The 14,253-nt window shown below is 29.2% G+C and overlaps 1 protein-coding gene across 2 annotated transcripts; it reads right to left on the bottom strand.

Moving 5' to 3' along the window:
* Positions 1–221: 221 nt before the first annotated feature.
* LOC111022495 (Protein kinase superfamily protein) lies at positions 222–4,145 on the bottom strand. 2 transcript variants are annotated; one of them, XM_022299659.2, is made up of 6 exons: positions 3,844–4,145; positions 3,575–3,738; positions 2,627–2,837; positions 1,637–1,871; positions 1,396–1,546; positions 222–981 (listed from the first exon to the last, which is right to left on the bottom strand). In XM_022299659.2, the coding sequence occupies exons 1-6, from the start codon at positions 3,905–3,907 to the stop codon at positions 547–549; spliced, it is 1,260 nt and encodes a 419-aa protein (XP_022155351.1). In that variant the 5' UTR covers positions 3,908–4,145; the 3' UTR covers positions 222–546. The 2 variants fall into 2 exon arrangements, with proteins under 2 accessions (XP_022155351.1, XP_022155352.1); XM_022299660.2 differs by having other exon boundaries at positions 3,575–3,714; positions 3,844–4,143.
* Positions 4,146–14,253: the final 10,108 nt, after the last annotated feature.

Genomic DNA, 14,253 nt, shown 5'->3' with positions numbered 1-14,253 from the left:
GGGTTGGTCCAAAAATCTTGTCTCACCCGAACACCCCTAATAGAGCAACATTTGGGCAATGTAATTCTTCGTGTATTATTAACAAATTCATATTGCATCTAAGTAAAGCTTGTCACATAAAGGAAAATGATGTTATCTGATAATAACAATAATTTCAAACCATTAAAATGAAACCTCCCAATCATAACGATTAAATTAAAACTAATAAAAAAAGCTTCGTATCGCAGGGGCTAAAATAGTAATTTAACTTATTACCTATCAAAATCAATACTGTTTTTTCTCCCCCTCCTAATCAAACTACAGATGTACAGATTTTCTATTCTTTTTACATTGGGGATAAAGGCTAAAAATAAAATACTGTACAAAAAAAAGATCTGATAAGAAATTGAATTGAATCTCTTCTTTCCAAATGATGAGAAAGGGGGAATCAGAATGGCGATCCAACTACACTTTCAGCAAAAGCTTTCCAACTCAACATTTACATTCTAACATAACTAAGGATACAAAACTTATAAACACAAAGAATGATCCTAATAGAAAAAAGCCCTAACCTTCTATGGGACGTTTCCCACGAGTATCGAATCCTCGACTAACTGAAGTCGAAGCAGAAGCAGTTTCAGCAGCAGTTGCAGTTTCGGTAGCAGTTGCAGTTGCAGTTATAGTTCCAGTAACGGTATTGGTCGTTGAAGCATAGGAATCAGATGCACCAGAAGTTCCAGCAGCGGATGACGATGCACTTGTTCTACGAGATCGTCTATACCGAGAACCGGGTATTCCCGGTCTCGTTGGTTCCTCCAGAGCACCAGGTTTCCTTGAGAGGGTCAAAACTACACGCGGCATGGTCGGTCGTAGTTGCGGATCGCCTTGTGTGCACAGCAATCCTATCTGAACGCACATTGCAACTTGGTCAGGAACAGCTGATGATGCCAATGTTGGGTCCATGATCTCCAAGCTCCTGCCCTTCTTGTATAGCTTATAAGCCTGCAGCCAAATTCAGATCTCGATAAGACCTTACAGATTAGAGGTTCATGTCTCAATAAAACGTCTTTTCTCGGCCTCTCGATCGTTCTTTGAAAACAACTAAACCAGCCCGTAGGTAAGACGTGTTTATTGACTATTGAGAAGATATTAGAGTGTTTGGCTAACATTATTTAATTCGGCAGCTGACTTCATGCTTTAAACTGAGATCAATGGTAAGGATAAGCACTAAAGCAGCTGACTACTCTGTGTTTATGCGAATTCCTCTAAATGACTGACGAACTATGGCAGTTAAAACATATTACCCAATCACTAGATTCTACATCTTGGACTTGAAAACTTATATTGCACTAATTGTACGTTGATCACAACTTTATTATAATCAGTCTACATAGCCTAGGCAATTAAAAAACTTACCCAATCGAGTAGATTCTCAGCGTCAACAAATGAACTAAACGACGAGTTCCGCTGGCCACTGATGAGTTCCAGAACCAAAACACCAAAGCTAAAAACATCTGCCTTTGCTGACAAATGCCCGTGCATTACGTATTCTGGAGCCATATATCCACTATTCGTACATGGAAAAATAAAATTAGTACAAGCCCAATTTAAGTTTCACGAGTTTGACTGATTATTACATATAACAAAAAAAACTTACTTTGTACCAGCAACGCGAGTATTAACATGAGTTTGATCTTCAGGGAAAAGTCGGGCCATCCCAAAATCTGCAATCTTAGGGACCCATTTATCATCCAACAAAATGTTGCTTGCCTTAATGTCACGATGAATAATGACATTATGTGAGTCTACGTGAAGATATTGCAAGCCCCTGGCTACACCAAAGATTATGTCATATCTCCTCTTCCAATCAAGATCTCCTCGTCGGATGGATTCTGCATAGTTTGTCAGTTCCGTTATGTTGGGAATATTATTAGGATAGTAAGAGCATATTAGTAAGAGTTGGGGTTCAACTAAATCTCGGAAATTCAACGAAACTTTTACCATCAGTTTGTCTTTAAAAGTCGTCAAGGCATTTCAAAGATGTCAAATCAAAACTAAATTTTCTCGACAGGAAACCTAGATGTTTATTGCTCTATACTAGTCTAGCTAAAAATTGGCATTTAACACAAATAGAAAAAGGGTATTAATTAATGAGCTATAGTATAAAATTTTATTTGCCTAATCTGGATGAAGATGGAAATATTAAAGCAATTTTAGATGAAAGAATCGGTGCATAATACAGTTATAATTTACTAAAAAATACAGCTACTGCCAGGTAGTACAGGAATGTAGTGAACTAATCATCTATCAAATAATACAATAATATCAACTTCTTACTCAAAAGTTAAGAATTATGCATAATTATCAATGCAAATTGCAAATGCTTAAAAGTAACAAGATGAATGGGTAATTCTTTTCGTGTTTGCACTTCTTCGAGCCAAAGAACAATTAGAGGAAAACTAAATGAGACTTCAGGTTCAGGAAAAACGAATAGTTAAATTTGAGAAACTTAGGTACTTGACAACATAGACACAGTAAGAAAATGAAATCCCCAGACATTGCTTCCGATAACAGAGCATATTAGTTCAATCTTCATTGGAAGAAAGAAGTAAATAGGAGAAAGAGAGAGTCTTTAAGCAGGACTTACTGAAGAGAAGCTTGTCGAGGCTCTCATTCGTTACGTATTCGTAAACTAGTAGTTTCTCTGTTCCATGTGCACAGTATCCCAACAAATTGACGACATTCCGATGCTGCACACGAGCCAACAACTTGGCCTCAGTCATGAACTCTTTTCTCCCTTGCTTTGAATAATGAGATAACTTCTTAACTGCAATCTCTCTTCCATCCTTTAACTTTCCCTACAGATTACAATGAGTAAAAGGAACTTAGATCATAGAAATTTCAAGGAAGAATTAGAAACTTGACCAAAGGAAAAGACGAAGTTTCTATAGAAATTTCGAGGAAGAATTATAAACTTTCCTCTCTTAGTAAGCTACTTCCTCCCCTAAATTCCTTTAAAAAAAAACTATCACGCCATGTAAAACTATCACCAATCAATTAACATTGACAAGCAGAAAGCATATACTTGAAAAATATTAAATCGTGAGAGATTAAATTGAAACTTTCTAAACAATGGAGACTAAATGAAAAAACACTCAAACACTGGGACTAAAACATATATTTTACATATATTTAGCAAACTTAATCTTGATAAGTTGTTTCAAGCTCATCCCGAATTTCGCAATTTTCTGAAGTGAGAAGAAGAATATGCAATAACTCAGGGAAAGTGATGGTTTCTAGATTTCTTATTGTTCAGTTCGAGCAAATATTAAGTGTCTTTCTGAGTCAGAAAAGTTAAGTACAAACATCGAAGAGCACGCTGTTAAAACAGATATAATTTTAAAAAATGCAGAAAATGGCAACGAGATGAATTAAATACTTCCAAGTAGGCCAAATCGTTTTTAACTACGACAGCCAACAGTTTCGATGAAATAAAATAAGCACAAATGGAAGGAAAAACAAAAACAGTTTCGATGGTTCGATTCTCAATCAGAACATAAATTTTACAGTCAATCAAATTTCATTCGGATCTAACCTTGTAAACTGGACCAAAACCACCTTCGCCAAGCTTGTGATTCGGGTGAAAATTGTTGGTGGCTTCAACTAAGGTTTCGAACGGAATAAGCTTCTGTTCCTTAGCTGCAATCTGCTCCAAATCCTCCTCGCCCTGGCTCTCTAATCGAACAAATGATCGAATCGCTAAAGGAATCAGTATCAGAAGATACACAAAAAATGATTTGCCCTAACTAGAAATTGACCAGAAAGAAGAAGAAGAAAATAAACGAAGTGGGTTTTTGCGGCTACCTCTGGAGGAACCGATTCTGAAGGGTCTGATGAGATTCTGAAACAAACTCTTGGACTTCGTCATGCTCGTCTAGGCCATGAAGTTGGAAGAGGAAGGTGGAGTTTTCAAGGTCGAGAAACAGCGAAAATGGTCATGGAATCGAACCGAATCTTTCACCAATCGGAGAACAAGAAGGGGTGCTGCTGTGCTGCGACAGAGAAACGGGGGAATTCGCTTCTTGATCTTGGTTTCGAGAGTATAAAACAGAGATTGAATTGCGAGGCAAAAGAGAAACATACGAATTTGACCCAATAGACCCACTGTTTGACCAAGGAAAAGTCAAGGCCAGCTTGCAGAAATACGACGCTTTCTTCTCTGAATTTCATGTCCACCTTTTTATTAAAATTTACCTTTTTTATCTTTTTACAAGTTACCGTTCTATTTTGATCCTATATTTTTAGTTTCGTTCATTTTAGTCTCTCTATTTTTAAAATATTTCCATGATCTTAAGAAGTTACCATTTTTTTGTCCCTATTTGTAAAATTTAACATAAATTCTACACATAACAGAAACCCTTTAATATAAAGTCATAGTTATATTTCAAAACATGTATTGAATATAATGTCGTACATGTTGAAATTGTGATAGAAAAATGAGATTAAAACTAAAATTAAGGCAACAAAATTGTCACTTTTTCAAAGTGGATGAATAGAAACGAATATTTTGAAAGTAAAGAGACTAAAATGAAACAAACTTAAAATACGACTAAAATAAACTAAAAATAAAAGTATAGGAACCAAAATGAATCAAAATCAAAAGTACGGTGAGAAATAGTTTTTAACTTTTACTTTTTTAATAGCTAAAGTATACAAAGAAAAAAAATTATTTGATCATGCATTTTCAATTTTGATTCATTTGAGTAGGTGTACTCTTAAAGTATTTGCCTTAGATTATGAAGTTTTAAGAAAGGATCATTTTGGTCATTATTTACAAAATCTTAAAACAAATTCTACACATAATAAAAATCCTTTAATATAAAGTTATATTTTGTCGATTTTTTTGCAATACTATAAAAATGTTGATTTACTCCTGATTGAGATTGAAATATTGATAGAAAAATAAAAATTTAGACTTCATGTGATAACGTTCATATTTCTTATTTTTCGAGTGGAAACAAACATTTTTTATAACTAATCTCATTTCTCATTTCTGAGAGTTGAGAAAGATTTCAAAAAATAGACTAAATTAACCTTCTTAATCTTACGTACGTGTTAGTGAACTTTCCTAAATTTGCATGTGCGAATATTGAATTTCCACATCATTTTTCTTTTGTCTTTTTTGTTTTTTGGTATTTTAAATAGTAAATTGACACGTCGAAAATTTTGATTTTAACGACGTAATCAGATATGTAATTTTCTGAAGGTGAAGTGTGAACAAAAAAAAATTATTAAAAGAAAAAATTATGGAAATTCATGTTCAGGAGAAAAAATATTGCACGCGCTCCTCGAAAATAATAATAATAATAAAATTATTGTTCCGCGCTTTCTGCTCCCATTTTCTTCTGGTGTCCAATTTGAACACTGCTTTTATTTTTTTATTATTTTTTTAATTATTCTCTTCTCTCTCTTAAAAAAAATGGGTGTACCAGCTCTGAAGTAGGAATTATTGTATATATTGACGTGTGATTCTAGGTTGTGTGACACATTGATTTGATGTGGATTTTGATGTAAGCTTAATTAGCTGGAAACTTGCTAACATATTCTGCTCCGTACATTTGGAAACCTAAGTTAATATTTGATTTGAGTTGGTGTCGAGCAAATCTTGTATAAATATAAGAGAGTGTGTTCCTTTGAGAATGTGGGATTCCACAAGGAGCATTGGGAAATGGTAGCTCTGCAACTTTACCGTCGTAACTATCACTCATAGAACCTTTCTCGCTAACAGTTATAAGATTCTCTATTGGTGGAACTGAACGTTACACATGTTGGACACGATGCTCCTTCCTTCTGGTCGTTGATCCTGTTCGAGTTGAAGTTTGAACACACATGCCTCAACGAGAAGGTTCACATGTTCATATTTTTTTTTATTATTTTTCCACATGTTCAGACTTGATTTGTCCCACAATGTAGATTAAGGTTTCGTATTTAATTCAAAAATAAATTTTCTTTTCATTAAAATATAGTTTTCATCTCTAAAATTTAGACTCTAGATTCGTTTGTTAACGTTTCTGTTTCTTGTTCTTTTTTTTTTTAATAAAGAAGAACATAATTACATTTGGTAACTATTTCATATTTTCTATAAGTCAATAATGAATGATAAAACAATATATCTATTTATGATTTGGAAAAAAATGGAAAGCGAAAAAACAAAAGCTTGATTTTTTGTTGTTTCGAAAATTTATATAGAATTTTGAAAACATTTGTAGAAATGAGATAAATGATATAAATAGTTGTCAAATGATTTGGTTTCACAATCAAACTGGAAACGGAAAACAAGAAACGAAACAATACTAAATGGACCCTAAAATTTCAAAATTTCTATTTGATTTAGACCATGTTATGAATTAATTAAAAAATGACAATTTATTTTATTATCGTTGATTACTTACTAAACCTATAATTGATAGGTTATAACAAGTGAATGGATTTTTCATGTTTCTATTATATTTATATCTTTTATAAACGTCTTTTAATTTTTACAATTTTTAAAAAATATCTATAAATATTGACAATTTTATCGATATTTTCATTTCTAGAAAATTAGGTCAACTACGAGTTCTCGTCAACATGGACATATAGAAATTTGGTCGAGCAAAGTTATTTCTTATAATCCAAATTCCTCTATTCAAACTCTCAACACAGTTCATTAAAAACATTAGGTTACTTATTTGGTTTAAAATATTAATGTTTGAAGAAAAAATGTTCATATGAAAATGAAAGGACTGATTTAAATTATATTATTTTTTAAAAAATGCCAGCTTGGATGAGAGAGAGAAATTGACTGGGTGAAATGAGGGGCAAAATTGGAAAATTACAGGCGCCGTATTGTGGAGGGAAAATTAAATGAATATTGTTCTAGATAATATATAATTTTATATTTGAGAAAAATCCAAGGAGAAATTATAAGCTGTTTGTTTTGTTCGTAGAACTTCCATTCCATAGCCTTTTGATAATAATTCTTTATTGGATATATTTAGAAATTATGTTGAAAAATCCTAATCTGCTTTAGAAAATTAAAAAAAATGTTTGCTTTTTGATATTTGGAAACTGGTTTGGTTGGATAAGTATAAAAATAATAATAATAAATAATATAGATTTTATTCCATTTCGGTGAATATATATAATATACTTTCAACTTTTGATTTATTTTAATCTTATTTTTCAAAACATGTATTTTTATTACTGTGCTTTAAAAAAATGTGATTATTTTATTCTCTTCGTTTTTCTTATCCTTCTTATTTCAATCATATTTTTAATCTGACATTTCATACATTAAATGTTTTGAAATATAGCCACAATTTGTATTAAATATTTTTTATTGGATATTAAATTTGTGTTAAAATTTTACAAATAAAACTAAATTGATCACATTTTAAAAAAGTATAGGGATCAAAACAAAACAAATGTTTTGAAATTACAAAAACTAAAATAAGAAAATTTGAACGTATATTTTATACCTAAAAGTATCAAGAAAAAATTATTCCACCCTCTAATATTCATTCATTCAATACCCGAGACAACCAATTAATACATGATTATGGAAATGAAAAAAAAAATGGAGATGACCGAAAATAGTTATTTTATATTTTAATTACAATTTTAGTCCATGAACTTTGTATTTTTAAAAATTTATCTATTTAATTAATACTTTGATCCTTATATTTTTAACTTTTATCGATTATAGTACATGCAATTTTAACATTTTTCATTTGATTCTTATATTTTCAAGTGTTTGTTTTCATTTTTACATCATTTTTCTCATAATTTCAACACAATGAGTTAGTTTTCATATTTCAACACAATAATAAACACAATAATAAACTCAAGAAACTTCTTGAAATATTGTTAAAGATTTGTATTAAAAAATTTCACTGTATATAAAATTTATGCTAAGATTTTCAAACATAGACTAACACGATCATTTTTTAGAAGTATAGGGACCAAAATGCACATTCTGAAATTGCAATAACCAAAATAATAAAATTTGGAAGTTAAAAAACTAAAATAAAAGTTTTGAAAATAAAATGACCAAATTAATAGACAATAATTGAAAGTATAGGGACTAAGATAAGATTTAAACATAATTGTATTTGGTAATTGTTTTTCTTTCCTCTTTCTTCTTTCTCAAAAGCAATAATTTGTTTTTCGTTTCTTGTCACCAAAAATTTTTAATTATAAGAGTAAAAGTTTTATTTGAAAATTAAAATTTCAGATTAAATATTAAAGAATTTATGTTGTATTTAGTTTTTGATATTTAGTGATTTTACGAGTCAAAAATGAAAAAAATAATATTTCTATACCTATGGTTCGGGAAAAAACTGAAAATAAGAAACTTAATTGTGTCATTTCCAAAACTTTTACACAATTTACAAACATTTCTTTAAAAAAAATGAGAAAACGAGAAAAAAAATACTAAACGTTTATATTTAAAAAAAATTGGGAACGAAAAACAAGAAATAGGAACGTGGCCAAACGAGTCCTAACATATCCCTATCATTAACTCCATAAATTTAATGCTTATATATATATTTCTACCGTATGTTTAAGATATTTAACCACTCGTTTTGATACCAATATAAAACGTAACAATATAAAGAAATATCGACGTGTTGATGGAGATACCGAAACCCTAACTCTACTTTCTCTCTCCATGGAATTTAGAAAGCTAAAACTAGTATAGTCAAGGCTTGAGGAGGAAGGAAAGGAGTATGGTGAAGATAATAATTAATGAGCAAAAATTAGGGTATAGAGAGATTTTCAATGAAGTTGGAAAAGTCAAGATTGGTAGTTTTTGGCCAAACATAAATATGGAATGGGTCCTCTTTTTACTTTTTGGTTTCTTATTAAACGTGTCTAAACTATATGCATTAATTCCAACCATCTATCTCAATCATCCATCTATCTCAAATGGTTGAGGCATCTATCTCCAGGAAATTGAAATTTTTTTTACGAATTTTGGTTTGAATACTATTTTGGTCCGTATGTTTTCGCTTTCTATTCATTTTAATTTATATACTTTCAAAATTCTATTTGAGTCGTCATATTTTTAACTTGTTCATCATTGTCTGTTTTAGCATGATAGTTTCACTTATAAGACTTCTTGAAATGTAGCCATAAATTTGTATTAAATAATTTTTATTATATATAAAATTTGTGTTAAAATTTTACAAATAAAAACAAAAATTATCACTTTTGTAACATAAACAAAATCGATAATTTTAAAAGTATAATGATTAAAATAAATAAAAATTCAAAATATAACAACTAAAATCAAGATTTCAAAATTATAAGAAGTAAAACAAACGAGAGCGGAATCAAATATATTTAAATTTTTTTCTTTTTCATGTATGTGGATGCACTTTCCTGGTAATTACCTCTTAGAAATAATTTAGAATTTCCATGTGGGAAAGTAAAATGGATATTTGTAGATAATAAATATGACAGACATCTTTAACTCTTCTCCCCCAAGCAAATATGGTTCCTGGAAATTTCGAGTTTGAATTGTAATAAATGCCCAAATCTGAATCAAAGAACATCATTTTTTAACTTCTTTCATAACAAAATGAAAACTACACATTTAGTCATGAAATTTCAGGTTTGTTTTCAGATTAAAATTCTATTTTAGTTTTAGCTTCCCTATATTTTCAAAATGAGTTCAATTTTTTTGGTTCATTTTAGTCCTTATACTTTAAATATAAAATAAAGCAAAAAAACAACACGTTGTCCACTTGAATTAAAGAGATCCGCCCGTTGGAGGCAGTTGAACCCCACTCTCCACAAGACCGTCTTCCATCACACGCTTCGCTAGGGTATGCGCCACAAGGTTAGTGAGTCATGGAGACCACTCTAGTTTCCTCTACTATCTTTATTGCATCTTCTCTAATCCAGACAATTTTCATTAAGTCTTCTTGTTGACGATGAAGAAGACGTATCCTGTTAGAGAGTCTGATTACAAGTAAAGAGTGTGTCGAATAAAAGTTTGATTTTGGTCCTTAAATATTACGTGAACTTCAAAGACTCGAATATTTAGAGATTCCAGCATGTTAAAAAAAATAAAAATAAACATTTAATATAAGTCAAGTGCCCCCACGCTTCCGTACATTTATAAAGAAGCTGACTTTTCGATTTTCCAGCTATTAAAAAAAAGGGACTTTTCGATTTTCTCGAGATGAATCTACGCGCAAAATCATTAATGTGCAAAAGAAAATAATGTATTTTCCTTTGCCAAAAAAAAAAATATTGAAACTATTTTCAAAGTTAAATTATTATTAGTTTAGTGCTAAATATAAGTTCTAGTCCAAAATAGGGTTTTTTTTTCTTAATTTATTTCTATTGTTTGTTTTAATTTAGCTATAGGATGGAGTGCGACATCAACATAAGAATTTATAGCCTAAATGCATAGGTCTAAAGAGACAATAAAGTAGCTCGACCACCTTCATTAGCTGAACCAATGAATACATTAGATTTTCATGCATGCTTCCGTAAAGATCGAGCTAACCAATATAGATCCTAACAGTTAATCTTGGTAATGGAAGAGTCGATAATCACGGTGCTACACCTTGTTACTTTTGACCATTTTTCTGGCAACACACGCTGCGAGCTCCATAACAATTGTAACCATTAAGTAAGTAGGACTCGCGACTAATGCTTTATAAATAGAGCAACATGCTCCACTTTTTAGGTAAGCGATACAATTCTTCTATCTAAGTAATAGATCGGACTTTAACTGACTTGAGTGTCGGAACCTCTTTCTCTCTCTGTGCAGGTACTGACGTCGTCAGTCTCTTCGATCCACTTCACGAGACAATCTATTTTTATGATTCAAACACATGTATTTACACATTTGTTGTACTAAAAAAAATTAGCACGACCCTTCTAAAAAGAAAGAAGGAAAAAAAAAATGTTAACAAGACTTTTGAAGATTCAATCGAATCTTTTACGACAAAGTGATAGATGGAATTGCCAACCCACTTGTTTCTTGAGGAGAGATTGGAAATATGCTCAATATTATTTGATTGAATAGTTAACCAAATAAAGCTGTAACTATTAAGATTTTATTAATCCTATCCTTCTGAAAGCAAAAGGAGGTACCTGAAATTACACCATCAATAAGATTATATAGATATCCCTTCAACACAATATAGGATCATCATCGAAAGCAAATTTCCTATATTCTCTTAAAAAATTGAACTCTCATTCTAAATTTTGTTTGAACTTTAGAAGCCAACTATTATATTTTTAATTATAGATACCAAATAAAAATAGTATAAATTAAAAAGAAAAAACCTCCAAAATTATAATTCTTTTTTTGCAACCAATCTTGGAGGTAGATGGGTCAAACCCAAAAATATGCCAATTTATCAACCACAGTACACTATTACCTAGAGTTAAAGAATATAAAATAAAATTATTGACAATACCATTCTCTAGTAGTTTTGTCAACAAAATAATAATAATAATAATAAATAATAAATAAAAATAGTAACTTCTCTAGTTGACCAAATTTCTAGTGATGCTACTAATTTCAGATTGTAGTGGAGGACTTTTTTTATTATTAATTTTATACATCCTAATAATGTTATAGAAAAGTAAGGTAATTATGAAAAAATATTTGATAAAATAATAACAATTTTTGAATGAAGTAGCATGCTAATAAGAAGTTTGACTTATTGTTTGAGAAAAATTATGTAAGAATTTAAAACCATTGCATTAGGATTTTTTTTAATTTTTTTTCTGTCCTTTCCTGAAATACTTCTCTCACTTTTTTATTTTGATTCTAATAAATTTTTATCATTAATATTGTTAATTTAAATAATATTTTCACCCTAGTGAGCATAATTCCAAAGAAATTGATGAGTTGGATCCTCTACCTTACTGTACTAAATAATAATAATAATAACAATAATAATATTCTCATCACACTTGATTAGATTAACAAGTTTATAACTAAATTTAAAATTAAATATATGATTTAATCTCTAAGTATGTTTTATCAATTTAAACTTGATAGTTTAAAAAAGTTCTAACTTTTTTTTACATTTTAAAACGTTTAGAACCCGTTTGATAGTCATTTCGTTTTTTGTTTTTAGTTTTTAAAAAGTAAGGTTGTTCGATAACTAATTCAATTTAAAATTCTATGTAAATTTCAAAAACAAACAATAGTAGTTTTCAAAACCAGGTTTCTGTTTTTCAAAATCTCATTTTTTCTTCTACTACTCAACTTTTTTTTTTCTTTTCTAAAAAATTTATTTTTCACTTTAAAATTTCTTTATTTCTTTATTTCTAAATTTCTCTCTTCAAACTTTATTTTTATCTCTCAAAAATTTCATATCTTGAATATTTATTGTTATTTGTCTCTCTCCAAATTTTTCTATATTTTTGTTTTTTTTTCTAACATACTAGTTTCATTTCTCTTCCTACAAATTTAATATTTTTCCTAACTTTTTTCTCTCTAAAATTTCATATTTTATAACTTTTATTTTCTTCGTAATCTATTTTTTCCTCTAAAAATTATATTTTATTTTCTCGTTCAATTTTCTTTCACTACAATTTTTATTTTTCTGTGTATTTATTTACTATAAAAATTATATTTTGAATCTTGTTTTTATCTCTAAATTTGTTTTCACTATACATTTTCTCTTTCTTTATAATTTATTTTTTTCTTTAACATATATTTTCCTCTCAACTTTATTTTTTCCTCCAAAATTTTTCTCTTTTTGTCTTTAACTATTTTTTTAAAATATTTTTATTTATCTCTTTAAAATTTATCTTCCAAAAATTTATTTACATCTCTATTTTCATGTCTTTACCTGAGGGAAGACAAAAATTTCCACAGGGTCAAATCCCAAAAATAGAAAATGCATGTACCGACCCTCCCCTCATCCCCGATTACATTTTTTAAGTAATTAATATATATTTATTACACTTTTTTATATTTGAATTCTAAAAATAATTAAAAACAATTATAAAACCGATAATTTTTCTCGAGAGCATCTCTCGGACCAAAGAACGAGGTGGAGACAGAGACTAAAAATTTTCACGAGCCCAAGAATGAGGGAGAGCATTCTCACTCGCACTCACACCATTGTTGACTATACTCTACATAAAATTTTCTCACTCTAATAGTATTTTCAATTTTCTAACTTTTTAAAAACAAAAAACTAAAAATGGTTATCAAACATGTTTTGGTTTTTTGTTTTTTAAAAACAAAAAACAAACAATGGTTATCAAACATATACGGTTTTTGTTTTTAAAAAACAGAAAACCAAAAACCAAAAACTAAAATAGTTATGAAATGGATTCTTAATAATACATTTTTCTATTGGTGAATGTTCAAATCAAATGATAATAAACTTACCTAACATGACAACTAGTAAATTGACAAAATTTTAAGGAGAAATCAGACCATTAAAAAGAAGAAAAATCTAAATTAATTTATGACAACTTCTTAGAAAATTAATTTGGAAGAATTAGTAACTTTCTTCCATCAGTGATTTAAATTACTCTCTAAATTTATGTTAACTCAGTAGATACAATATTATTGTCATATCAGATTTATTATCAGCTAATTTTAACATTCACTAATAAAAAGAATATAATTAAAAAATATTACCGTATAAATAATTAAATTTTTTTAGTACAGTATGTGAGGGTGGGGATCGAACTCACGATTCTCATAGTTGGAAGTATATATCAATTACGGCTGAACTATGCTTGTTTTGGCATAAATAATTAAATTAAAATTTAAACCATAGAAAAAAAACACACTAGATATTTTGGACTACAACTTATATTTAACGCTAAATTATTAATAATTTAGCTTTGAACATATTTTTAATTTTAAAAAAAAAAACTACATTTTTTAAAGGAAAATACATTATTTTCTTTCGCACATTAATGATTTTGCGCGTAGATTCATCTCGAGAAAATCGAGAAGTCGGCTTCTTTAAAAATGTACGCAACCGTGGGGGCACTTGACTTATATTAAATTTTTTTATTTTACTTTTAGATTAAATTATATAAATTTTTTCAGTCTAATAAATTATTGAACCTTGAAGAGTGTATAATATATATTTAACATAGGCTTCATTTTTTAAACATTTACGAATTTATTAGACACAATTGAAAGTTCATTTTTAAAACATTAATTTTAATTAATATCGAATAGGTCCATATATTAGACACAAAATTGAAAATTCAGTGATATGTTAG

This window comes from Momordica charantia (assembly GCF_013281855.1).
Source record: "Momordica charantia cultivar OHB3-1 chromosome 9 unlocalized genomic scaffold, Mcharantia_2.0 BLBB01000009.1, whole genome shotgun sequence".
NCBI classification, from domain to species: Eukaryota; Viridiplantae; Streptophyta; class Magnoliopsida; order Cucurbitales; family Cucurbitaceae; genus Momordica; species Momordica charantia.
The sequence above is the reverse complement of the archived record's forward strand: the minus strand, read 5'-3'. Positions and strand labels throughout refer to the sequence as shown.